This window comes from Corvus brachyrhynchos, unplaced genomic scaffold (genome assembly GCF_000691975.1).
Source record: "Corvus brachyrhynchos isolate BGI_N302 unplaced genomic scaffold, ASM69197v1 scaffold370, whole genome shotgun sequence".
Lineage (NCBI taxonomy): Eukaryota > Metazoa > Chordata > Aves > Passeriformes > Corvidae > Corvus > Corvus brachyrhynchos.
Window position 1 is genome coordinate 366,484 of NW_008235977.1, and position 26,917 is coordinate 393,400.

The 26,917-nt window shown below is 39.0% G+C and overlaps 3 protein-coding genes across 8 annotated transcripts in view; all 3 read right to left on the reverse strand.

Moving 5' to 3' along the window:
- The window catches only part of LOC103612146 (caspase-10), a 12,808-nt gene extending 9,704 nt beyond the window's left edge, over positions 1–3,104 (reverse strand). Inside the window, exon 1 of one of the 2 annotated variants that reach the window (XM_017728187.1) lies at positions 3,020–3,104. In XM_017728187.1, the coding sequence (XP_017583676.1) occupies positions 3,020–3,027 (8 nt within the window). In that variant the 5' untranslated portion in view covers positions 3,028–3,104. Of the gene's footprint in view, positions 1–111; positions 342–3,019 lie in introns of those variants that run through there. The other variant, XM_008629746.2, reaches the window with a different exon arrangement.
- Positions 961–18,454, reverse strand: CFLAR (CASP8 and FADD like apoptosis regulator). 5 transcript variants are annotated; one of them, XM_017728218.1, is made up of 12 exons: positions 18,215–18,431; positions 16,581–16,706; positions 14,265–14,696; positions 13,276–13,381; positions 12,220–12,355; positions 11,954–12,051; positions 11,032–11,083; positions 10,237–10,286; positions 9,205–9,283; positions 5,759–6,254; positions 4,690–4,838; positions 961–3,281 (listed from the first exon to the last, which is right to left on the reverse strand). In XM_017728218.1, the coding sequence occupies exons 3-11, from the start codon at positions 14,558–14,560 to the stop codon at positions 4,703–4,705; spliced, it is 1,449 nt and encodes a 482-aa protein (XP_017583707.1). In that variant the 5' UTR covers positions 14,561–14,696; positions 16,581–16,706; positions 18,215–18,431; the 3' UTR covers positions 961–3,281; positions 4,690–4,702. The 5 variants fall into 5 exon arrangements, with proteins under 5 accessions (XP_017583707.1, XP_017583693.1, XP_017583691.1 ...); XM_017728204.1 differs by having other exon boundaries at positions 961–4,838; positions 18,360–18,454; XM_017728202.1 differs by having other exon boundaries at positions 961–4,838.
- Positions 18,455–23,269: 4,815 nt separating this feature from the next.
- On the reverse strand, positions 23,270–26,186 carry NDUFB3 (NADH:ubiquinone oxidoreductase subunit B3). The gene is made up of 2 exons (XM_008629770.2): positions 26,001–26,186; positions 23,270–23,538 (listed from the first exon to the last, which is right to left on the reverse strand). The coding sequence occupies exons 1-2, from the start codon at positions 26,144–26,146 to the stop codon at positions 23,382–23,384; spliced, it is 303 nt and encodes a 100-aa protein (XP_008627992.1). The 5' UTR covers positions 26,147–26,186; the 3' UTR covers positions 23,270–23,381.
- Positions 26,187–26,917: the final 731 nt, after the last annotated feature.

Genomic DNA, 26,917 nt, shown 5'->3' on the forward strand with positions numbered 1-26,917 from the left:
GTGCGCCCGCCGGGGCGCAGCCACACAAAACGAGAGCGGGAGTTAGGCTCTGGGCTCGGGAGATGGAGCCTTCCTTCGTTCCCTCTCAATTTCAGCCCCCCTTTTTGGTACCTCTCACACGAATTCCAATCCCGAGCCCTCTCCCCGCAGCTATCCCGGGCAGCGCTTCGCGGCTCCTTTCGCGGTCCCCCTGCCGCGGGCCGGCGGGGCGTGCCCAGTGCCCGCCCGAGGCAGGAGGCGGTGCCAGCAGCAGGGCGGAAAGCGGGACGAGGTGGATGTGAGGGAAGGAGCCGGGGCACGTGCCGGGAGCGGGCAGGGCTGCCAGCGGCCGCGGGGCTCGCAGGAAGCGCGGCGGCGCCGCCCTGCCCCGCCGGGGAACGCTGCAAGGGACCCGGGAAAAAGCTTCCGGCAGCGCCAACGGTGCGAAGTGCAAGTCGTGACTAGTAATTCGTCTCGCTTTTGCTGCCAAGCCATTTTAAAGCAGGCTACCTCGCAAAAGGGCCTCAAACATTTTAGGCACATTATTTTTTTTGTTTTCCCACTGGAAGGACGCTTGAAGAGCAGTGCTTGTGGGAGAGGGCCGCCATACCATTTGTATGCGGGTCTTTGTGTCCGCTGCAGTAACGGGGGGAGGAGGAAAGTGAGCAGACTCTGCTCAGCGCAGGCTCCTCGGGGCCTTCAGCATCTCCGGGGTCATCCGTACCCCGCACATGCTCGGGTCAATGGAGAGAGGATGGGAAGTGTCTCCTTGCTCATGCCAAAAGTTGTTGCCCAACACACCAAGAGCAGCCGAGTTACCTGTTGAAACTATAAGGCTTGCTGTCCTTTATTAAGTCAGCTCATTTTTATAGAGCTGGAGAAATTCACAGACAAATGTAACAAGTTATAGAGGTCTACAGGATAAACAGACCAAGAATTTCAGAGTTATTCTATGGTCTAGAGGGAGACAGGGACAATCAGTCTGACTGCATACAGAAATTTTATTCAGAATATCAGCTTGAAACCCAGCATTTGAATTGAATTATAGTGTCTTATTGTTTCTAATACAGAAGCTGAAAAATAGACATTCTTCAAACCAGCCACAGAAAAGCTGTCAAATAATTCAGTATGGGGGATTTAGTTTAAATGGAACATAGATCATCCACACAGACAGCAGCCTCCTTTCAGCCATACCATCTTGCATGTCAGAAACTTAAAAACTCTGGAGACCAGAAAAGAATTCTCAGAAACTCCCATAAAAAGCTTCTCTGACTCAGGTATCTGTAATAGGAGTCACTTCTTACGCAGAGTTGAAAGGGGAGATCAGCCATACAACATGTTCCATCTACAAGTGCTAGCACTGTAACTTCCTCTTGAACATCTTTTTTGGATGATGAGTTGACAACCACTGTAATACACAAATATGTAACAGTGCAAAGTAAACTTAATTTATGGCTCAGCCACGTCAGTGTAGGTGGCTGAGAAAAACCATGCAACTTAAATATGGGACAAACCACTGAATCTCCTGCCTCATAAATACACCTTCCGAGCCACTTAAAGGCCTCACTTATATTCTGCCAATTCTCTTTCCCCTCTTCCATATATACAGCACATACAGAACTACAGAAATTTCTATTCCAATTATCAGAAACCAAACCTGAAATTAAGTGCCATGGAGCAGTGACTTTGACAGCCTTATTCCAAGCTCTGACAACGCAGGAGCAGAGTAACTTGTTTTATCTCCTTCAATAGTAGACTCTGAAAACTAGACATTTTGGCAGTCCAAGACCATGAAATTTCACCAGCATGTCACTCTTTATGTTCTTGTGTTAACACCCTAAAATCATGATGAATCCAAAATTCTCTTCCCCCTTTTCTTTTGGCTAAAGGATCATTTAACCTGAAATAATTTCACTATCTGCAATACACGGAGAACTTGATGCAGTCCACACCCTTCATCCATTTCTAGACTTAAATTTTATGTGTGCAGTACAGCAAGAAGAGACAGTCCCTATCATGTGTATGGAGGGACACAGAAACCTGCTAAGTGTTTTGGAGGGGAGGCCCTATGAGGAGAGGCTGAGGTCACTTGGTTTGTTCAGCCTGGAGGAGACTGAGGGGAGACCTCACTGCAGTCTTCAACACCCTCATGAGGAGAAGCAGAGGGGCAGAGGTATTGACTGCTTGTCTCTGGTGACCAGTGACAGGCCTCGAGAAACGAAACTGTGTCAGGGGAGAGCTAGGTTAGATTTTAGAAAGAGGTTCTTCACCCAGAGGGTGGTTGGGCACTGGAACATGCTCCCCAGGGAATAGTCACAGTGCCAACCCTGACAGAGCTCAAACAACTTTTGGACAACACTGTCAGGTACATGGTGGGATTCTTGGTGTGTCCTGTGCAGGGCCAGGAGTTCAACTCAGTGATCCTGATGGGTCACTTCTAACTCAGCATATTCTATGAGTCTATGATTCTATAAGCTATGGGAGAAGTGACAGACAACTGCCATCACAAAATTCCTGCATAAAAACTCACTACTTCTCACTAAGCAGCAGGTACAGGGAATCACCTTGAAAGAGGTGTCAAGGCAAATACTGCTTAGGTGAATGATTATAGTTTGAGCACTGCTATGGTTTAAGAATCTACTGAGGATTAAAACATCAACATTAAAAAATCGGTATCTGACAGCCATGAATGCTGCACAATACATGTTTGTCCCCACAACTCTCTAGAGGGTTGTAATCACTTCCAACCAAGCAGCCATATACAAAGAGACTCCCTCCCTTTTCCACTGAAAGGGTTAATTACATGAGCCTCTAGTTTTCAAAACAGCATTTCTGCATAATTTCTTAATGAAATGGACTTTACTTACTGTGTCTTGCAGTAAGGCAAAGAACATACATACTTCTTAACCTTCAAACCAAACTTACATTGTCACATGTAAAAGCAGAATATATCCTACTGTTAATATTTTAAGTAAATAGTTTATTTAGCATTACTCAAAACCCCCCAACCAACCAATCCACAAAACATCAACCAACTCACCACATCATTAGAGTCTGTAAGGATAGACACTATTATTGTCACTTCCTTTTTCCTGTTTTCTTCTCCTTCCAATATTGATACTGTATTTCTCCTCCAAATCGTCTTTCCCCTACTTGTTCTTCTCTTGATGCTCTCTACCATTCCCCTTCTTGTTCCTGCTTAAAATTTCCACATTTCTTTTCCTCATCTACCTCCTCTTGGTTCCATTCTCCCTGCTTTTGGTTGTCTATAGGGTAGCAGAAGTGCTCATCAAATGCAAAAGCTAGTAAGGGAAATGGGAAAGTGAAGTTAATTTGTGAAGATCACATTTATTAACATCACTTAGATATCCAACTTGAAACGGCATCTTATTTCTACAACCACAGGAAATGTTCCACTATCTGCTTCATTTATCAGGCACCACAGGAAGTAACTTCTAAGATTCCATATCTGTCATTTTTGTATCCTTCTCTTTTTCCATTAAAAAACATAACCAGAAACCAAGCAAGGCACACCAAGGCCTTCATTTTTTTTCCTGGATAGGAGACTATATTATGAGGAAAAATTAAATACTTACAAGTGGTCTACTTTATTGTCACTAAGTTCAGGGACAATAAACTTTAATACACCCCATACAAGTTATACTGTTATACAACAAGCAGGTTAACTGAACTTTTCATGTTAGGTAATTGCTACATTGGAGAAAAATTTTTGTATTTAAAACAATTTTCACTTTTTTTCACAAGAACAAAAGCACTTGAAAAAAAAATAAATTAATAGAGGCATATTCTTTTTCATAAGGAATAGCAGTGAGGATGGGGTCTTTAACATAATCCAGTCTTAAGGGCCCATGGCTGCTACACACATTTAAGCTCAAATATTTTAAAGTATCTTTTTACCACTATGCCTGGTGCAGTGAATGTGAATCACGTTTCAGCTTCCACAAAATATCTGACAAAATCCCACATTTTTTTAACTGTGTGGAAGATTACTGTTATGTCCGGTCACATGTAGACTCATTTTTGCATCAGCAGAAAACATACTTGGCCCAAAGCATGGCAGACTGTCTCATTTATTAACACAGAATGTGTGCTGTGGACAGTTCTGACAATGCAATCTTTAATGTGCAGCAAGAAGGCAGAATCCAGATTATTGAAAAGACCATCTCTCTTTCCTTTCTGTTTTGCCAGTCTATAGAGGCATGCAAGGCAGCACTTGTTAGCAAAGATCTGGCATTACTGGGTAGGAATGCTTTCCTGAGACATTTGCCACTATTAGGTGCCAGGGAAAGTAATCCATGCATTTCAGTGGTTTGGGCTGGCTTGTATTTGTTTAAGGATTAACTGCTAATAGGTATGTTAAGAACCACCAATGAAACAATAAAAACACTTGTTTTTTCTTGGAAAACACAACAGCTATATGGTGTAGACCTCTTTCCACTCTGTTATATTCAGTAGCAAGATCTGTTGCAGTGCTATACAATAGCTACCATTCTCATCCAAGCTTTCAGAGACTACTATACTAAAATACAAAATCTAGTGTCTTAGCACACTAAAATGCTTGTAAATTCCTGTGTTTGGAAGCAACAGGCACTTTAGATATACATGAAGTAACAATGCATAAAGTAAATATATGCATGAAACTGTTTGCATCATAGCAAACGCTTCTTGTTAACCATTTCAGATATGTACTTTGTAACAGCAGTTAAGTGGGGAAAAAAAGTTTCTTCCTCAGTGTGTGCTGGAGCAGAAGTGAGTATTGTTGGCTTGGGTCAGCGGTCATATTCCAATCGTAAACTTTTTTGTTCAGTTCCATATGAATAGCTAATAGGCAGAGTTTCCTGCAGCAACAAAAGAAAAAGTGTTCCATTAGAGAATGATGCAAGACAACATTTAAGAACTCAAAAGAGACAAGAAAACCTTAGATTCAGCAAGGAGAAAGTTTGCAATTTCAGTCTTTACTGCAGAGGCAAGACCTCTAAAATGCAAGGCTGTACATGCATTTTGAGACAAACTCTTATGACCCAAATCATTGTTGTAATGTTAATTATGCTGACATGACGATCTGTGATTTCATGACAAGGCTTTAGGGTTTGTAAAAAGGTACTAAATGTGAGCATTGCAATTACCTTGAGTAACAGTTCCTTGTTAGATCAGTTGTATAAATAAAACCTTTGTTGGTAAGTTATATATCCAAATGTATCTGCCTTTTTCTCAGATTCCTTTTGATCTCTTTAAATAGACAAAAGTTTTCTGACAGTTTAAATTCAAGATTACATATTGGCAATCTGTTGGCTCTGCAAGCAAAGGGTTAATTAAATTTAGAGAAAGTAAAAAATCCTTCCCTCTCTACTGCCTTTTTCCTGAACTTAAGCACTGACTTTTTATATTCGCAAGCAGAGCTCTTATTGGTACATGGCAATGCTCAATTTAACAGAAGCCTTGAATGTGCCTTTTTATCTTGGAGAAGGAAGATTCCCAATCCTGTCTAAAGCACTGACATACATTATCCAGGACAGGTTCTTCCTTTCTCACTCTGCAAAGCCCAGTGCCATAAAGAAACTTCTCCTACTACCACTCCTAGTTTAGGCTACCTTTCTATGCAATTGTGTGAGGATCAGGTGTACCTGTCTTTTAGCCTACGACACTGCAAGAAAACACATTTCAGGACCAGACAGGATGAAACTTAAGGTTTCTCGTTCTCTATGACAACAAGCTATCATAGGAAAAGGGTTATTTCTTTCCTCTTATTTTAATTTACCTTTTGTAAGGATTACGGAGTAGTTCAGCCAGACAACGCAGATAGTATGAGGACGAAGCTGGGGATTGTTCTAGTGTAGACACATCCACCTTGCAATGACTCCAAAAGATGTCTGCTGCTTGGGGGATAGTGACTTTAGCACTGATATTCTCACCATTCCCATCGACTTCCAACATACTGGTACATTCCTGCTCATTTTCTGGCACAATATAGCTCTGAATAAAAAAAAGCTTCGGTTTTCCTAGAAGTCCAGGACATGAGTCTGCTGTGAAGTGCTTCTTTATTTGTTCCAAAGGGAATCCAGAAAAGGTATGGTCTGTACAGAAGATGCTCTGAGAATTTCCACGGCTGACCAATATGCAAATGAAGCTGTCACAATTTCTGTGCTTCTGCCACCTTGCAACTTCAAGCAATGTTTGATTCATGGAGTTCATATTTAAATATCTGTGACAATGAACATCATAGCCTAAGCCTCTGAAGGTCTCTTCCAACACATCTGAAAGAAGCAAGATGTAATTAATTAAATCAAAGCACACCAAGGCTCAATCTCAACTATAATGAATTACAGTATTCACAGTGTTTTGCTATTGAAACGAAGTAGTTTATCACAATAATTAAAAAATCAGGATTACTTGGTGTTGATCACAGTACATTACATACTTAGAGTACTATATGCATGTTGTCTTTACTGCGAGTTACATGTTTCATGACAGCAGAGACACTGTTATTTGGCATGTGATCTGTTCCAAATTCCACAGACACTTACATGCTTTCATTCAGAGCCAGTATTCCAAGTTCCTAAGACTTAAAATATAAGGCAAGAAAAAACACACTTGAAATGATAAGAGTGATCTGGATAGCATGGGAAGTCTGCTTCACTTTTTAACTTGTCGAAATGACTCTGAATGGTTATTAAAGATATACAGAACTGCATAATAAACAGAGAGGTTCCCTTTCCTCAGTCAAAAATGAACTTGCTGCAGGCATTTTTGCTTCCTATTATATAAAATTTTAAGTGATGAGCTCCAGGTGAAGAATGGACACTGAAGTCTCAACTGTGACAGATAGCCAAATCCCAAGACTTAACTCTTACTGTATTTGTGTCAACCTGTGCTGCAGGAAAATGTGCTAAACTCTGAATGACTACTTCGATGTTTCTTAGTATGGGAGTGAAACCAGACACATAGTGGTTAAAACCACAGGTATTAAGTGTTCAGAGAACCACAAGCTACTACTATGACTTACACCTGTAGCACCATATCTTTAGTATAAAGCACATATACATTGCCCATGAACAGCTTCTGGTAGGAAAAGAATTACCAAGTGCCATGTTTATGTAAAATTCCTTACACACGTAGGAAGCTTACACATAGCTGTTCTTTGACTTCACAAGTTTAACAATGCCTAATTAGCAGAGGCTATTTCAGAGGTAATAGCAGCAAAGCAGCTGTACTACCACACTGTTCTCCCCAAAAAGCCCATGGTGAACACACGAAACAGAACTTGTAACTTTCCTCAGCAAAATAAAGGGTAGATACAAACTCTACACTATAGTGATATATAGTGATAAACAAGAACTAAAGTTTCATTCCAGTTCTGCTGTTTTGATTAAATTTTGTAAAATAATTCAGAAACTGTCCAGACATTTTAAATTTGAGAACAGAAAGATAAATCCCCCCTATTTAATGCAATAAAACACGCTCTCAAAATTCTGACTATTCAGTATCTCTACGGTCTAGCAGGTACACACTCAGTGAAGCTGACCATCAGTCAGGGGCAGCAATATGTGTGTAAAATGAGAATTACCGCAGTGAGAGTGCTTTTCCTGTAATGTACTGATCTCACTGGCACATGCCCATATACACACAAACACAAAACCTGGTGTCACCTTAGTCCCCACACACGCTAACTGTCACAGTTTAAAAAAACAATTCAGAAACTTAGAGCTGATACCTTAGTTTAACAATTAATCAGAAATTATACATGATAAGCCTTGGATACTTTAAGGCAAGACACACCACAGCATTACATGCTGCAGCCTGAGATCAGAAACTATGTGTTTCTTCAACACTAGCCATCTCCCAACAAAGCTCCACTGACTTTTCAGCATCTCCACCCTACATAAAACACTAGCCTTTTCTCCCGATTGTTTACAATGTAAGGGTTAAAATTGATTTCCAAATGGAAAAGTCAAAAGCAGCTATTTACAAAACAGCAAAATGCATTTCAGTTTGAATTTTATCAGCATTTGATAAATTCATGCTGTTTACACTGGGCATTATAAAGTGTAATTCTTGATCCTACAGTATCTAATACTGGTTCACCTTCCGGAGATTAAATCTTGGGTCAGCTACAGATTCTAATGGATTCAATTCCTAATGTTTTCCCTGCCCTCTTCTTTTTCTTTAGCGTACTCAGACTTCAAAATAGTGTGGGACAACAACTCCCTAAGTGGTGAGTGCCTTTCTAGCAAACACCTTTAAGCAATGCCATATGCCCTGTGCCTTCTGAATCTCACTAGCACCATAATGTACTTCAGTGAAAGTCTTGCTTTCTATCGTTAAATGCTGACAGTGCACTGGTAACTTCAAACATCTGAGACACAGACTTTCTGTATCTGAGCTCCACAACCACTGCTCTTCAACTACATCAACAATTCTAAGACAGTCCATCTGCTGGACCAATACATTTGAGAAAACCAAAAGATGCCTGGAAAGCCTCTTCTTCCCCTACATCTCCCAGCTTATTACAGAACTGACTGCAAATGCTCTCTTCATTTTTATTTTTAGCCTCACGCGTTACAGTGATTAGAGAATGAGGGATGTTTTTGACTAGGCAAAAATCTAATTCTTGGATTCTAGAAAGGCAGTCAGGAAACCCCCACATTTCACCCATGGCAGTGACCACACTGACAGCTGTAGTGACAATTTCAGTTAAACTGTGCAAGATATGACAGAAGCCCAGGTGCATTATTAATAAAGGATCTCATGGCTATTCAAAATCTCTGGTGTCCAATATAATTGCACTTCAAATCCACAACAGCTTTGGTTTTGGTTTTGTTAACTGGTGGGAAACACTCTCTTTACTATCTCTGCCAATAACCTGCTGTATGACTGTATGACTGCTTTAAGCCTAATTATTCCGTTGGTTGCTGAACATTCTTTTCTTCCCTCCCAAAATTCAGTCTATCCTCTTACAAGTTCTTTCATTCAGAGATTCTGCACCAAAAAAACCAAACGTTCTTTCCAATAATTAAGACAGTTGGCTTTAACCTGAGGTCAGCCCTTCCAACTCCCTGCTTTAGAAGACTTACTAGAATTGGCAGATTATCTGACTAGGACAACATTACCCTAATCTGGCTGGTAAATGTACATCATATTCTTTATACTAAATTGTTCTAATTATCTGAGATTAACAAGTTAAGGAACTTCAAATTCCAGACTTACCAGTGTCATTGCCAATGCAGTCTATTATCAGGCATATTCCTAAAGGCTGACTTTGCATTCTGTAAGGATCATCACACGTCTGAGAAATGTGAAAGCACAATTACAAAGTCAATACATCACTGTCTCAACTTTTAGACTTCACTACTTTCTCAAATTTTACGTCAGACCTATTAAATTATATTCTGTTGTTTTCCATCAAGTAGCTAGCAGAAATCTGTCTACTGGGTTGTAATGTGTCTTACCTACACAACAAAAAATCAGGAGAAAGGGACTCATGATTCTTTTCCCTCTATTTCTAGTACAGGCTTAGTTTTTGTGTCTTGTGTTATGCAATCTCACTACCATAAAGATTCTTTAAAAGAGACTAAAACTGTACAAGCTTCATACTGCCAATACAATAAATGTAGAGAATTTTTGTGTTTTTTAGGTGTGCAAGCAAGCACTGCTCATCAGAACATCTTCTAATTTAGTGGAACAACCTCCTTGTTGCTAAATAATCTGTAATGACTCTATCACAACTCCTCTCCCCTCTGAAGAGAATTGACTGAAACAAATCAATTTGCTACAGGTAACTCCCTGGCTCCTGACCTACAGGAGAACTAGTGAAAATAGCAGTAGGCCATTACTATCGTCAATACCCAAAGCATGTCTGTCTTCTGCCTTGAGAGCAAAGAGGGAGAAGGGAATCAAGACCACATGCAAAGAAGCCCTGTGATTTCTAATGCAGATGGCAAGAGGTCGGAACTCCAACAGCCTTTAACTTGGCCTCCACTAATAAATGTACAAGTTCTGTGTGCATAGTATATATACGTGCATTTTGCACACTGCTGCTTCCAGAGTAGCACAAATATTTTATATTAAAAATGTATTCTGCAAAAACAATTCACAGAACCTGTTTATGGCTGAGGACGTACACATTGTTCTGTCTGCACACAACTAAAGGAAATCTCAAAATGAAACACTAAGAAAACTAAGGTAAATACCCAAAGAGGTTATATTTATTTACATGCATACATATACACAAGCACATACCTTATGTGGCACTGATCCCGATTCCTGAATGGACAGGTGAACTGGTTCTGCTGCAATTAAAACAAACAGAAGTAATCTCAGTATGCAAGTACCAGTGACATTTCTTTGATACCAGATCAGTTACAAAGAAGAATGTATCTAGTTCAGCAAAGTTCTCACCCACTGGGACCTCTTAGTTTCTATGTATGCTACTGAAGTTTAAAAATCCCTAAATTATTCACCTCTAAAATGTTATCTGGATTTCATTCTACATTGCTTGGGGCTAGAAGAAACAAAGAATCTCTTACACTGAAAGAATTCAGCCAACTAATGTTAAAAATCACCATATTTGAGAGGTATTTGGGGTTTCCAGAGAAAACACAATACACATGGAAAGAACCTGGTATTCAAAGCACAATTCCTGGCTGGCCTGGTGGGGAGTTCACTGCTGAAATGACACAAAAACTTCCTACTCCAGAGTTAACGAGCAGAGCTGCACTACACAGGCCTCCAGAGCTGGCTTGTCAATCTTATCCATGGTTTTACTAATAAAAGTGTTTATTCTGTTAAGAAGTTTTGACAGTGGAAGTTCACAGTTTTTAAGAATGTTTTAAGATGTGGCATCACAAGTAAAGCAAATACAAGACCATACAATAAGGCCAGGCTCACTTCTGAGAGGTATCAAATACTCTCTGCTCCTGGTGTTATTAACAGGATTAGCCATGAACACAACTATCAAATAAGAGTCCTTTTGATATAATGAAATTCATAATTTGGCTCTTTCAGATTATCAAAACTTAGATAAAATGCTCTTACCCAAAGTAAGACTCGATCCATTTTGTAATTTTTCTGTGTTCTCATTCTGAATCTGAAATGAGGAAAAAAGGCATCATTTTCCTGCTCCTCAAGAATTAATAAACATGTTCCAAAATAAAACAGCAGCATTTTTTCCTCAATAAAAGGATATTTTAGATTCATTTCTATCAACTAAACAGAATTACAACATAACATTAAAAAAACCTATCAAGAGCACAGACAAATAAACACCCAACTGTTCCACCTCAGAAAACAATTACCAGCTTGTCATGAACAGCAAGGAAAACCCTCTGAAGATAGGAACTTTGTTTCCTATAGAGCAGCAGGGAGCTGCGTATTTACTGAACACGACAGAAATAATCTCATCAAATTTAGCAAGGTTTAAGACTTTAAGAAAGGTCCTACTAATACAATATCAGAGCTAACCCAAATATAAAGAATACTGCATGCAATGCAATTTGTTGACTTTTCAGACACTGAGGTATCTTCTTAAAATGAGTTTAAAACAAACCACAAACCCCTGCCCCCCCTCCAAAAAACTCTTCTTAAAAAAGCTATAATTTTCAGCTTTAAAAATTAAAAGCTACTTTCCCTGAAATGTCGAGAGGTACAAAAAAGAAGAAAAATAGTCAAAGCAAAACTTTTTACTCCACAGTGTAGTACAAAAAAACTTCCAAGATACAGATTTTGTATGTTCAACTAATAGGAAAAAATTCACAGGTATCCTTTAAAGGGCATCTTTCTCAGACAGAAGATTTAAATCAGACCCTAAACTCAGAGTGTAACAGGAATAACAGAAACAAACCAAGCAGTATTTTAGTCACTAGCCATCTCTCATTCCTCAGGCTCTGAAAGATGGATCTCCTTTTAAAGTCTGGCAATATTTAGAAATAAAGGATGCATTTCACTTCTGTATACTTACCCCTGAATTATAAGGAGGATCAATAAGATTGAGATTAGGGAGAGATGCCTGATGAGCATTTACATATACTGGCTGAGAATGAACGGAGGACATTGAAGCTGCAAATTTAACAGAAACACAAATACACCATCATATTTCAACTGTTTTAAAAACCTAAATCTACGAAGAATGCAAATACCCTTATTTGTAACTCGTAGTTTTATCTTCAGTAAAAGCACATCTGATTCTTGCCACCAAGAGTAACCAGTGCAAAAAGAGCATCTTACCTTCGTGTTTGTACTTCTGGATCTTCTTAATCAAGTCTATCCTGTGAATACTTCGAAAACAGTTTTCTATCAAATCCAGTTGATTAGGAGCCACCAAATTTAGCTTCTCCAGGTCAATTATAAGAGCTAGAAAACTCTAGAATAGCAACATAAACCCAAACACGTCAGTAATTTGTTCTCTATCAGAAGTAACAAAGCAATCCAGAAAATACCATGGGGAGGTCATAACGGCTCTATAAACAATAAGAGATGTTACACCTTCTAAGAATATTCTCTGGAAGACATAAGAATCCTTGGTATTATCACAGGAGTAATAGAAACTACAAAGTGATATTCTTAAAAACCAATCCTAAATTTTTGAGGAAACAGTTTTGTATTTCATTTTTGCTACAAAGCCAGCCACTGGGAATGTCCCCTAGCATGCCACAAAGCAAGCAGCAAGAAAAGCTTTGGGTAATTTTCAAAGCTGCTCTCCTTCTTTGACTGAAGATAGAAAAGGAAAAAACCTTAAAGGAAGAAGACAGAAATCTTCAGTCTTCTATGCACAGTGGTCAAGGTTTCTGAATCCTCTCTACTGAATTTCTGCTTTCTCAGAGGATTTAATAAAATATTCAGAATGCAAAGGTATACAGACATAATTACAATATATCTGTTCTTCTGTAAGTGAAGCAGAGCACAAACAAAAAGTGACCTTGTAATTCAAGATACAGTTCAAATGATTACTGGTTTGAGATCATTCTTATTTGGACTTTCAGGTTAGTAATACTGAAGAAAGACTTCTGTAAAATGCCTTCTGCCTATGAAGTTCATTCTACCACTGTACAGTATAACAAGCACTGTTCCCTCTTACTTTTTACTAGTTTTCCACGCTTCTTTCCTTGAATTAAAAGTCAACAAAATGAAGTAGAAGCCACTACTTCTTGTCTGCTTCCTGATGTTTTTGTACTCCTGCCTCAATACTCCTTGCAATACTGTCTCCTCTCCTTTGCTGTCTAGCTACTTCTTTTCTTATTTTAATCTCTCCTTGCTCCAGAGAATACCAGCAGGAAAACATACCTTATCTTTTGCCATTTTCATACGAGGTGCATAATCTCTGAGTAGAAAACCAAGAGAACCCACTTCGTCTTTTTCCAGATTTTCATTTATCTCTACCATTAGTACCCTGAAATAAAGTTGAGATATTTCTAAAGGATTAGCTTGCAGCAAGATTCCTCTTGTTCCCAACTACTTAACTTCTCCCCATGTTCCAGTCTTAATCTACCATTTCTAACTAATAAACAGGTAAAAAACCTACCCTGCTTCAAGATCCAATTACAAAATACCTACTCTTGCTAATCAGCACCCGTGTTTTTCAGACTGACAGTGTAATAGCCACTGTTAGGAAAACAGAAGTTTCCTTAACGTTTAATAGAGATGAAGTGCGAGAATCACACAACAGAACACATCCTTCATTTTTTTACCTATTAGTTACAGGGTTTTTATTTTAATGAGAATTTAATACAGGAAAATCTTCCTTATGAGTACATGTTTTTCTTTCTGAAGTCTCCAAATAAAATAACTGGAATTTCTTAATTTAAGCCTCGCAAAACTAATACAGTAAAAGAAGTAAGAGAGAGGTCCTTTGAGAAAAGCTATACCACATGGCTATGTGCCCAAATCCATCTAGAAGAGAAAGTATCTCTAACTAAAGATATTCCTTTAAAGTGTCATTTTTATCTGCTAATTCAGAATTCTACAAACATCACTGGTTTTATTCACAAACACACAAACTCCTTAAATATAGATGCTTCTAATGCCATGACTGGTAAGAAACTACAAAAGTTTAATTAAGGGACTAAACTTGACTGTAAGTCTAGGTATAATGTCTTTTTCTGCTTTTCTTCTACCTTCAATAAATATTCTCTGAATCTGTGAAGTATTTAAGAAAATAAACAAAAACCAATTCACACACACACCCCCCTCCCCCCCCCCAAACAAAGGAAGAAAAAACCCCACTTATTTTGAACAAGATAGTACAGTTTTGAAATCTGAAATAGATATATTACCTGTAATCAGGGATAAGTCTGAGACTCCTGGCAAGGTGAGCTTCTACTGTTGCTTTCTCAGTGTTCAGGATCCTCCTCAGCAAGTCAAACCTCTTAACTCTGTACAACAGCTCAGACAAGCCAACAGGAGTCAGTTTCTCCCTCTCATTCAAAGCCACCAAGATCTCTTTAAGATCAGCACTGGCCAAATCAGGAGCAAGGTCTCGGCACAGGAAAACCATCATCTCTTCTTCTTCTTTATCCAATTCTTCTTGAATCTGATGAATAAGGAAAGCTGGCACTTGGCACCTGGTCATCACTTTGTTGCTGTTCTTTTAAAATTGCCAGCCTACTGGTTTTTAAACAGGAAACCAACATGATATGAAGCCCGTGTCTACCACAGCACTTCTCTTGTGTTCATTCTTAACTAGATGCATTTTTACAAGGGCAGTTCTGTGGGAGAGAATTAAAAGGTAATAAATAAGTGTTCTGCTGCACAAGTCCACAGTTAGCTCTGCTATCTGAAGTATTTCACTTTCAACTAACACTCCAACATATACTACACAGACATCCTTTATCCAAGGGACTCTCCCAGTTGTTCATTACAAAACTAAAAGTATTTGGAAGGTCATATTAATCAGAAAGACAAACAAGTTCTTTTTAGAGTAAATTACCTTAACCCGAGTCTGTATATTCCATAGGAAGTGAAACAAAGATCATCAGCTTGCTGATGAATGGTAGATTAAGCATTTCTGAAAGCTCTGCCCTTTTCTGAGCAACCCTCCACTCCTCTCACCGTCACCACCTTTTCCCCCCTAAAAGTCTCAAGGCATTTTTCAGGCAGAATTTTTAGAGCTCAAAGGTAGTGCAACCACACACAGACAAAAGAATGAAGAAAAAACCTCCCAACCATATAAAACCACTGCTATCAGGTATGCAATTTGTCTTAAATGAAGCAAAAATAGAGGAAATACTAGCAAGATAATACGTAGTTTTTAAAACACTAATTGTCTGTGTTAATTCAGGAGTGGGTTTTCTTATTATTAACATCATTTAAGGTGATTCCAATCTGAATGAGTTACTGGGGTTATAAGGATTCTCCACACACACCCTCCATGCCCAGAAAGACTGAAAATCCACTCAGAGAAAATATTTCAATCTTAAGTATGCAAATTAGTTAATTCTGAAGGTATAGATAAGACACAGACCACGTTTTTCTTCATGATGCATGCATGTATCACCATCCTGAAAACTGAAACAAAAATTCAAACCTAGAAAAACCCCCAGCCTTGTGATTAACAAAATCAGTAGGGTGCTATGCTCAATTTCCACTGCCACCAACCATGGAAATTCTATCTAACCTCCTCTGACCTCCATGACATAGATGGAAAAAGGGGAAATGAGCAAACCTGAAGACAAATCTTAGTCCTTTCACAGAGTTTGATCACTATACTGCAGAGTTTTGTTTAAACTGTACTGGAAAACAAAAGCCAATTCAACTTCAAAGCCTAATACACCAAAAGATTCTAGCACCTGGATAAGATTTTTTTAAAGCATTTTCAGCCTTTTGTTACACATTCTGGAAGTTACAATCAACAATGTCATATGTTGTGTCCATAAATTAAGCAGGTGAGATAAACTCATCTAAAAGCTTCTATTTTTTTTTTCCTAGTGCTGTTTAAATGAAAAGTAACTAGAACCATCTCCTCAGCAAGGAAGAAACAGATTTGGTTAAACCCCTGGACTGCCCACTAAAAGAATGTATCAGAGGATAAGCAGAGGAACCCCTCATGTACTGTAATGTGTTTTGGAAAGTTTTCTATCAGAAGAAAAGCATATTTATTGATAACTTATTTTCAATCTAGCATCAAACACTTGTGAGAATGCTGTAGAATGACACAGACTGTTTTCATGACATAATGCAGTCAAGAAGGAAGAGGGACAAAGCACCTTCATATGAAAGTACCTCCCAGGCACATTCAGCAGGGACTTTCAAAAGAACATGAAGTCATAGTCTAAAGTGAAACAGGAATTTAACAACTTTTGGCCATTTTCGGAAATATCAGAAAAACTTTTGAACTACTCCAGTTGATTTTTACCCAATCTTTTAAAACTAGTTAAAAAAAAAAAGGGGTGGAGGGGTGGTAGGGAGGAATTTCCTACTGAGTTGAAATTTCAGACATGCAAAATTACTATTTATATGTTAACTTAAAAATAATCTGCCTTTAAAACACACATATGAATTATCTTCTTTTGTGAATTTCCTTTCTATATGATACACCACATGCACATTATAAAAAAATGCTGATTATACTCTCAGTGCTGAAATTCGCTTACCTGTATGCAAATCTGTTCACAAAAACACTGGAAAACTGGCATTTGACCATTGCCAAATCACTGATCTAGATCCAGTACACATTGGTTTCCATATAGGATTTTCCAGTGATTACATCAACTCATTCTCTGTTGGACAAATATCAAGACCACAAATTACTGTGGGGGGCCTACTTCCTAATTTTATGGGGGAGGAGAAACCAAAGAAAATGACCAAGGGTCATTCTTATTTATGACTGCAGTGAACCAGGAATGATGTTCTAAATAAAAGGAAAACCAACTGTGCATATACAGTGATTTGCCAACAATATTCTTTGGGTACTGAGTGGGGAATGAGTAAGAGCAACAGGAAGTGACTTCTTAGTATAAACTAAAACAGTTTATAACTTTGCATCCAAAACAGGACTGGGGCAAGCCTGATACATGCCGTGTGTGTACATCTTAGCCAGATCCACGCCACCGTAAGAGATGAAGAGCATCATGCTCCACTCTTCCATCTGATGACCACTTTTTAAAACATCACAAATACAGTTATTATAGCTGCAAAAGTTAAAGAAAAAGAGAAAAGCAAACACAACATAAACCCAGCAGCCTAGCTTTCAATTATCTGGACCCTGCAACAAGATGACTTACTGAATGTAAATTCTCTACAAGGAGGAGAGAAAAATCAGTTTATCTTCTAAGACCAAATGAAACACTTCATACTCATCAGAGATAAAGCTGCCCCAATAATTTTTGTGTTCACATGCATGCATAATTAGGCTTTTTTTTCCCCCCATCCTTGCAAGGAGCAGGAAATAACAACATACTATAACTTCACACAAAGGTGCACAAGGCTCCAGTTAACTCCTTGCTGGCATTTTGTATCTTGAACGTTTCAGAGTCATCTTTGCAGCAATAAAACCAGGATATGACACCAGTGGGTGTCGTTGAGATTTGGAAAATTACCTTTCTTTCACAAGACGAACTCATGTGGAAGACCTTGTGTTGGAAGGAGAGAGTAAAAGATGACCTGGCTACGGGCGGCACTGACTGTGCTTTGTGCTTCCTCTACTCTGCATTGTTTGAAAAGGTGGCGGTGGTGAACGACTGCACTTGGAGCCAGGGCCATCTCGCATTTTTCAAAGTTGAAGAGCATGCTCCTCAGCTTTCACATTTCCCAGTTTCCTCACTGGCCTACGCCCTCTAACAGGACTTGTCCAACGTATTCCGGAAAAGCAGGGAATTTCTGAGGGAGCCATCGCATTCCTTATGCTTCAATAGTTTTCTCTCGGTGTAAACTAGTATGACCACGCTAATTCGTTTTAACACCCTAGTCCTCCTAATTAAATCAAAAAAAAACCCAAAACCAAACAAAAAATCCCCAACAACTAAACGTGGTTTACGCAGATTTCCTGTCAACTTTTTAAGTACGTCATTTTAAATTACACTCGGTTTCGGTTGTCGCCACGGGCCGAGGCCGAGCTCCAGCCTCGCTTGCGCTGGACGCTCCGGCTCTGCAGGACGCCTCTCCCCCGTGAACAGGGACGGGGACCCGATCTCGGAGCACGGGGTGTTGGGCCGCCTATGCTGAAAGAGCAGGGTGGGAAGTGTGAGGGAAAGGAGGGGGGAAAGGAGCGGGGGAAGGTATAACGCACCCAGACGCGTCGGGGAAGTCTCTACAGCAGCCAGGTCCGGCATTTGGAGCAGGGCGGAGCCGGGGCAGTATCGGCACACGGGCTGCCGAGCCCCGGCCCCGGGGGGGAGGAAGAACGATAGGTTTAGTTTTGTTTCCGACTATACCTCTGGAGACCGAACTCGGGGCTGCACAAACACGACCGCCCAGCTCCCACCGGATGGAGGCGGGACAGGGCCTGCGGCGTCCGGCACCTCCCCCGGGCACGGACACAAGAGACGGGGCAGCGCTGTGAGGAGATGGCGGCGGCGCGGTGCCGCGTTCAGCATGGGCACAGGCGTTTGTAGGCTGTGTTTTTGTCCTGCTGCTGGTCTGGGGACTGACAGAACGGCTCTGTATTGGCCCTGCGATCTTTGAAGTAATAGCAGGTTTTTCGGTGACCTGCTGTCAGCGTGAGCACATGTTTTGGCAGGAGTTTAGACGTAACGCCTTGAATGGTTCATGACTCACTCTGAATTTGTTCGTTCATAGTGAGGATAATGTACAGTTGTGTGAAAGTTGTATGCTTCCCGTTGTATAATCTTAAGTAAATATTACGTAACGCCTTGTTCCTGAAAACTGGGCGTTGCAATTCCCTTCACATAAACCAGTAACTTTCATGAAGCTATTTACTGTGGGATGCGTTGGCATCTGGAGCTGCTCTCCAAAAGGCCTAAAATCTGAAATTTTACTTTATCTGCTGAACTAGACAAAAGCCACCTCCATATATGGTGCAATCAGACAACTCCCAGCTCAATGGAGTTCAAAGCATTTGCGAAATGGAGTAATTTTTTTGGTGCTGCTAAAAACAGAGCAGTGGAAGCGCAGTACTGTGGGAGTAACACACACGAAGAGTTGCGCTGTCTTTGGAGCTGCAGAGAAAAAAGAGAAAACAATCGCCCACCCTAGCATTTGTACCAAGTGACAGCTTTATGTTCTGAAAAAATACTTGTATTCTTACTGAAATTGTATGGTCAGGCTCTCAGTGTAATATCAATCATTCAAGGGTATTGCAATATCCCCGCTATGAAGATGTAGCTGATTCAGAAGGAAACCAGCTACCTACTGTGAATTAGTATGCACAACTTCTCCTTGGATCGGTTCCATACAAGCACATAGAGACTTGTACAGGTTGGTACAAGAGGTTTAAGGAGATGGTATGGCTGTGGGCTTATGAAGCATTATTTTTTCAAAAATGGTTGAATGAGTGATTTACAAATTTAAGACAGCCATTGCTTAAGCTACCAATATACTGTTTATTTGTTCCACTTTTTTCTTAATTTACCTAATTTTTATATGCTTATTAAGCAGTTTCCATCTATTTATAGGCAGCATTTATAAACTGTATGCAAGTTTCTTCATTCTTCCCCATTTCTAATTTAAAATACTACATCGTCTTCATAGATAGGTACTCATGCAGACTAGAGTTGTAAATTAGCATAAATGTACAACATGGAGCATACCAGTAAGATTAGATGTGATTGAGATGGTCCTATACGTTTTGATGCAAAGGGGTTTAGATACAAGTCTCTGGCTTGGACATACTTCGTTTGATATGCTTTAATAACAGGTTTGAGCTATTTAATTTTGTAGATTAGTTATATAAGTAAAAAACTTTAAGAATTTATGCCTTCTAAAATACTATGAACTTGATACTTGTCTGTTATGCTTTAATTTCAAAATTAGATCAGGATGAGTGAACTCAATTTCTATATATAAATGGTGTCATTTGTGACATATTGGTGTTGCTTTCATTATTAAAAGGCTTGGTCACTAAGGGAAGTGACTTACTTTCCAGGGGTTTCCTTTTCCATTGGAATAACTGTGAAAGGATTATCTGACTTGCAGATTTTCAGATTTTTACTTGGCCTACAGCTGAAAACAGAGAATGTATAGAACATCTGTAAAATCAGTTCCCTGTCATACATGTAAAACAGTTTGGATGAATCTTCAAATGTTTTGATACCCATGATGATATCAGTATATTAATTAGAAGACAAGGATGGGTCCTGAGTACATTCCTTGTAAAACCCCTTGAAGCAAATATTCCTGACTTCAATTGGCCACATGTAGAAAATATTTTTGCACTGATGTAGAAGGTCTAGCTAATAAAAGCTGATCTGGCAAAGATCTAATTGCAGGATAGAAGCTTGTAGTTTAAAAAAAAATTTATGAAGGTTTTCAGGAGAGATTTCAAGGCAGGTTAATAACACAATCAAGGTTATAGTCTACTATTTAAACTACAGGTGCCTCATGTAATGAGAACAGTTATTCTATTGTGCTCAGAAATAGGAACTTCAGAGTTAGCCAGTTTATACTACAATGTAGTCACTATTATATTGGAATTATTTAGCTGCTTAAACCTCTCTTATTTAGCTGCTTAAACTACTCTTCTTCTTGTGTAACACACAAATTTGGAAGATTATGCTAGTGATGTAAATATCATAGGTAGAATAATCAAAAACAATAGATAAATCACAAGTTATCTTTCCAAGGGAGCAAAAATAGCTCATTTACTACTGATGGAGATGAGATTTCCACCTGCATTTCGGAAAATGGAGCATCATCACTTTTATTTTTCAGACCTTATGATACAAAAAGAGTTTCCTGACTGTGGTATTACAATCATGTATGTTCCTCACCTGCAGGTGCCACTGCTGTTTGTGACCCTGGTTTTTGCACTGTAAAATATCTATGCTGGTAGAAAGGCTGTTTTAATATAAAGACAGACATTGCTATGGTTACAGTGAAGACACATTTGGTACTATTATTTTAATACACAGGAAATAACTCCATCCCCAGGCAGGATTGGTATTATTATACCTGTGAAAGAAAAATCTTTATGAGTACTGTATGTGTAACAATGATGAGACATATTCTACAATATTGGCAAAATATGTTCATCATAATTCGGGTAGTGGCTGCCATCTGGCTATTAAACCACCAAATGATACCACCTTAATTCACAACTGCATAAATTTTACCAAAACTAGTCTAGTCTAACTGAATATGCTTGATATATTTGCTGTATCAGTGAAGCGGCAGGCTTATAACATTTAAATAGACTGATTGTACAGAATGTAATTAACATTAGTAACATAGTAACATTTCTTAACATAGTAACAATTAACTCTTAATTGTTTTCCTGAACAACCATTGATGCCTTAAGAGGCCTCCTAGAAACAGAGACTAGACATGAGTAAGGGAATAAAAGTAGGTATTTATTTGAAAAGCCTTCAAAGGTACCCCCTGGGGAGCCAGAGGCTACTGCCAAGATGGACCCCAGGTCACGAGTTCTTCACCCTTTTATAGGTTTGGTTCATTTGCATATCAGGGTTAAAGCTTCAGTTAATGATGTAATTTCCCCAAGTTTGCCCCTCCCTTGAGAGGTTTTTGGTTTATACTTTTTGGCCTGGGACAATCTAAGTGTCCTTGGAGAGCAGGCATGGAGAGGCTTTGTTATGCCTGCCTAGCATGAGAGAGCAGAAGTTAACAGGCCGCATGAAACTTCAGAGTTACACACCGGGCAGTACAGGATTTGAAAAACATGAAAGTTAAAACCTAAGGCATCACCATCTGAAATTCTGTACTCTTAGTCTTGGAACCAGATAGAAAACAAGCAGTGAGTACCACCAGCCTTTGAAAGTGTGTATTCTGGGTAAGACTGCCTAAGGGACAATAGAAATATTTTGTGCAACAGACCTTGATTTGTTTTTCAGAGAATGATGCAGCTGGATAGGAATGTTTGAGAAAAGGATTAGGCAAGAGAAGTTTAGTAAAATGAATATTTGCACTATGAACAGTGCCTTGAGCAATGTCATACAAAGATGACGAACTCCACTGAACAGTACATCTGCACTCACACAGTAACAAATGTTGTTTATTGGCTCTAAAAATAAAGCTCTATTATAATCTCACTCAGAAAAATTGTGTGTGAATATATATGTTTCAAAAAAAAGGATATTTTAGCCATGTTTTGGTAGGACCTTCAACTTCTTTTTAAACCTGCAATTTGTGACAGGATTATTTAAAAATTTCAATTTCCTCACCATGGAAGTACACTATGTAATTGTTTAGTGGCATTTATAGTTTCTTACTTGCTTGTCTAATTTTGCTTTTCTTTTTAGTGACACAGATATCCTGTTGTTTGGATTAAAAAACTATGTAATATATCCTCCTTACTTTGTTACTAATGGCATAACAAAATTTACAGTAGGATATTCAGGTAATTGTAATTCCTAGTGCTGCAGAGCACATATACTGCCCACGGGTCCTTTTCTGCTATAATCTTCAATCCAGGCATTCTTATAGCACTCCAGAAGCTGCTAAGATAATTTAAGGGATACCAGGGCATTTAAAACAAATTACTAGAAGAGACCAGATGTAAAAATAAATAAATCTGTAAATACACCAGAGCAAAGGAAAAAGCTGTTCTCTCTTTTTTCACATTACAGTCAAGTATGTTGGAAGTAATTTTAGGATAAGGTACAGTTATTGCTGAGTTAAACATTTTATTCTACTTTACTAAGCAAAGGTGGCAGCAATGTAATTTTTGATATCTGGATGTTACACAGATTATTCTGGTGCATAGTGTCTGCCAAGCTAATTAACTGTTCAATAGGGTGAAGTATAAGCTTTGGTATTTTCATGTACTTTAAGGTAGTCTGGGGCAGTTGTTAAAGCTTTAAGGTAATATTTATTCTTATTTAGAGACATCAGAGCAAACAGTAACAAACACTTCTAAAAAGTGACAAAGTCATTCATTACCACTTACTGGGAAATAATAGTTATTAAACCTTTAATAATTATACTACAAATTTTCTCTTAAAAGCAACACACTTCTCAGCTTCATTTAACACAATGTTGGCAGGGCTTGAAAAGAGCTGGTCTGATAGTTTGTTTATCTTGCTCTTTAAAGGATGATACAGCAAACCCAAGAGTCATCTTGGGCTGGGCTTTTTCCCCAGATTGAAGCCAGTTAAAGTGCTCTGGCTGTTTCTTGATCCTTCCACAAACGTATAATAACATCAAAGAAACATGAGTTTGCCTGTGACAGACTTTAATATGCATATTATAAGTACAGAGTGAGCAGCAGGCTTATGTATGCTTCAGCTTATGATTAGTAAGTATTAAGTTGTCACATTTGATCTTCAGTGATGGCCTCCGTTCTTCTTTGGAGGAAACAGTGCATATTCAATGCCCAGAGCTATGACAAAAGCTGCAACTCCCCATTTGAGTCCCCTAGTAAAGACTTCTGTTACAGTGATGGGTCTTGCAAAGCCACCCATATATCTCCAGACTTCATTACTAGAAGGAAAATGAAACCAAAGGAAAAAAGATCAGTGGAGCCACTGTGACATACATTAACAGGAATATATATATAAAAGAATGATGAAGGTATTTCAATTAGATAGACATTGAGGCATGTTCTGTCATTTAAGTGTCAGGAGTTACAAGTAAAGTTCATGATATGAACTCTAACCCTTACACATGTAACTTGAGATACAAGGATTGCCAGCAAACAACACAATTATAGGAACAGAATCACCTCCCCAAAATCATGTAATTGTAGTCTTCTGTTTTTACTCTGCAACAAATCAGTGCCCACTAGCACTTGCATGGATTGGACTAACTACAAAGGCTAGTCACTGTGCTAGACAGTATGTAGCACAGTCAAATCTTACAAAGAAAGTTTTTGCAGACATAGATAACTCATCTTAGTGTTCAGGCACTTTCTGTTTCACAATATAACACTTAACTATACAAGAATCAGATGATTTAAAAAAAAATCGAAAAGATGGTGTTTAGCTTGTACAGGGTATGTACAAACCTCACACTGTTTTGCCTTACTGTTTTCAACCTACATCATTATTGAAACATTAGTCACTGCTCTAACTGACTACAAATACTTATTTGTAGCACAACCAGTGTAATCTATGGAGATGGGTGTAGTTTGTCTGTTGTAAGGACTCAACAGACCTTAAGAAAAGGAAAAAGAAGCACACAATAAAATAAGATCTGTCATTGTGGTAGAAGATATGGGGGTTTAAAACAAGGGGGACAGATACTTATTCACAGATAATCTTGTGTAGATGGATTTTGTGACTCAGGATGAAAGCATATTGGCATGGAAGAGTATCTTCTAGGTGCCAGTAAAAGGTCTAATTGATACAGACAAAGTTTCCAAATATTAAATACAAAATAAGCTTTGTGAAAGATGTCATATGTACATTAATGTGCATTTGGCATACAGGCTGAAAGCAGATTCCCTGTTAAAATGAACTGAGCATACCAAAGGGGAGGGAGCTCTGAAGAGGGCTACTTTTTCAAGACTTGTGGTGCAAGACATTAATAATACAATCTTCTTCCAGACTACTGAAGCAAGTAACATGATACTTTAATTTCTCATTTGTTAAGGAAGATTGGCATGATACTTGTACTGTCCTATGGAATTGAAATACTACTTTACATAAAATTTTAAAAGTTCAGAAGGAATCATCTCATGCTTTGGGTTTGACTTTGTTCCTTATTTGAACCTGTGATTGGTTCAATCCCCTTCTTTTACCAGAGAAACAGGAGTTTTAGTTTATCTTGGAGGGGCAATAAATATTACACTCTCTTTTCCAGTGTGTTGTTTTGCAGCACTTCCTGAAATTGGAAGTATAGGCACTAACGGTCAGGTTAATTTACACTAAACTTACAATATTAAACTGTATCTTCTTTTTTCCTTTCTTAAATGGGAATAAGCCTATTGCTTGCTGAAAACAATTTTGTGTGAACCAAAGGGAAAAAATCTTATGCTGCTTGCACTCCACAAAAATGGAGGAAAGATAAATGTGACACAGGCCTGGAAAGTTCATTAAGGGCTGATATTTTGAATGATTCCTATCATCATTAAAAGTATGTTTTACTTTAGGCTTACATCTTTAAACTATTCCAAAGAAAAGAAAAAAGTGCTGTCAACCTCAAACCCCTCTCAAGGTTATAGCATGAAACAACTTTTTAACGGATTACCTATTTGCTCTTCCATTTTTCTTGTAATGATTTGAGTGAAGCCTTTTCTATGAAGACTCCTGGAACAGTTTGCTCATGCAAGTTTTCCCTTACAGAAAGACCAGACTACTCAGCACAAAACATTTGGTATTTTTATTCCCCAAGATGAAAGGGTGGTTGAACAAAATATTCCATAATTCATGATGTGGGAGAAACACATTAAGCCCTGTTTTAACAGCTGCCTAAATATCTAAAAAGGAGGAGATATTAATTGTCGAGTGGTAACATGAGAAGTAAAAAGCTGATTCTCCATTATGTCATTCACAGTTGAATGCAATTCTATCCTGTATACATGTACATTTCTTCTTTTCAGATAAAGGCCTCCTGTTGTATATGAGGAATCCTATTCCCACTCAGAATGTCAGTGCAAGTTCCACCATCTTCATCAAGACCCGAGGCACACAATCTCTTTGCAGAGGAGGACAGGCTTATTCATATGTGCAGACCTAATACTACTTAGTTGTTTTGGTAAATGAGGTATTGGTCATTGTGCCTGATCTGTGTCAGCATGAAACATCACAAAACGCAAGGCTGCCTCGCAAGATGTGGAGACTGGTCAAGGTGATGCAAGGTGTGACCTTCATGCAAAAAGTAAACCAAGACTTAACTGAAATTCTGACTAATTTTCGCTGAAGAAAGAATTATCTACAATGACAAGGTCTGGTTGATGCTACAAGATGACACATCAAGATGACTTTTGAGGCTCTTGCACTTACCGAGCCCACGGATCCCTCAGACCCTGTTTAGCCAGCCTTCTCTGCACCTCCTCCAGTGGAGTTCCCTCGACTTTCCACTGCCTGTAGTCAGGGAGTTCCACTTTGTCATGGCCATGGCCATGGCCGTGTTCACTTCCATGTCCCATGCCTACAGGAAAACGTCAGTTTGTTACTTTGCAGAGAGCATCATCTTATTTCTATACACTTGCTAAGGTCTGAAGAAAAACCTGAGAAAAACAAAGACTTGGCTCTTCAGCTCCTTTTCAGCTGCCTCCAGTTCAGACAGATATACCTGTGGCAATCAACAGTTCCAGGGCAGATGGGTGGACAAGGAGATACACCTTACCAGTCACTTGATGAGGCTGAAAAATATATGCCTTATTTACATACACACTGGAGAACTATAAAAATATTAAGTTTCTCCTTAAAAACATGTGAAGGTGAACATTTTCAGCAAGATCATGAAGGACTGGAAGAAAATGACAGCTTTTAAGGCTCCATTTTCACAAAGCACCTGAGTCTTCTTTGAGCCAAGGTTTCCCATTTTAACACATATCAGGTAGCAAAGAACAGATTTACTGTCCTTATAGTTTAGAAAATTGACTGGAATGCAGAACACAGCTTCAAAGCCTATAACTTTTGAAGATGACTGCAGGCCGTGGAAACAAGCAAAGATTTCGCTGCATGAGGAAACTTGGAGAGCAGCATTAGCGCCGTCATTACCCGAAAAGCTCCCCCCAAATTAGACCCCAGTCTCCAACCTTGTCATAGAAACCCAAGGCCTCTCTCCGACCAATATTCACTTTTTACAAGAGAGGAGGTTATGGCCTGTCACGCACACGGCGCGCCCAGCGGGCTACGCTGCAGCACCAGCCGGGCGCTCTCTGCCAGAAGAACCAGCACAAGCTGTGCCCAGA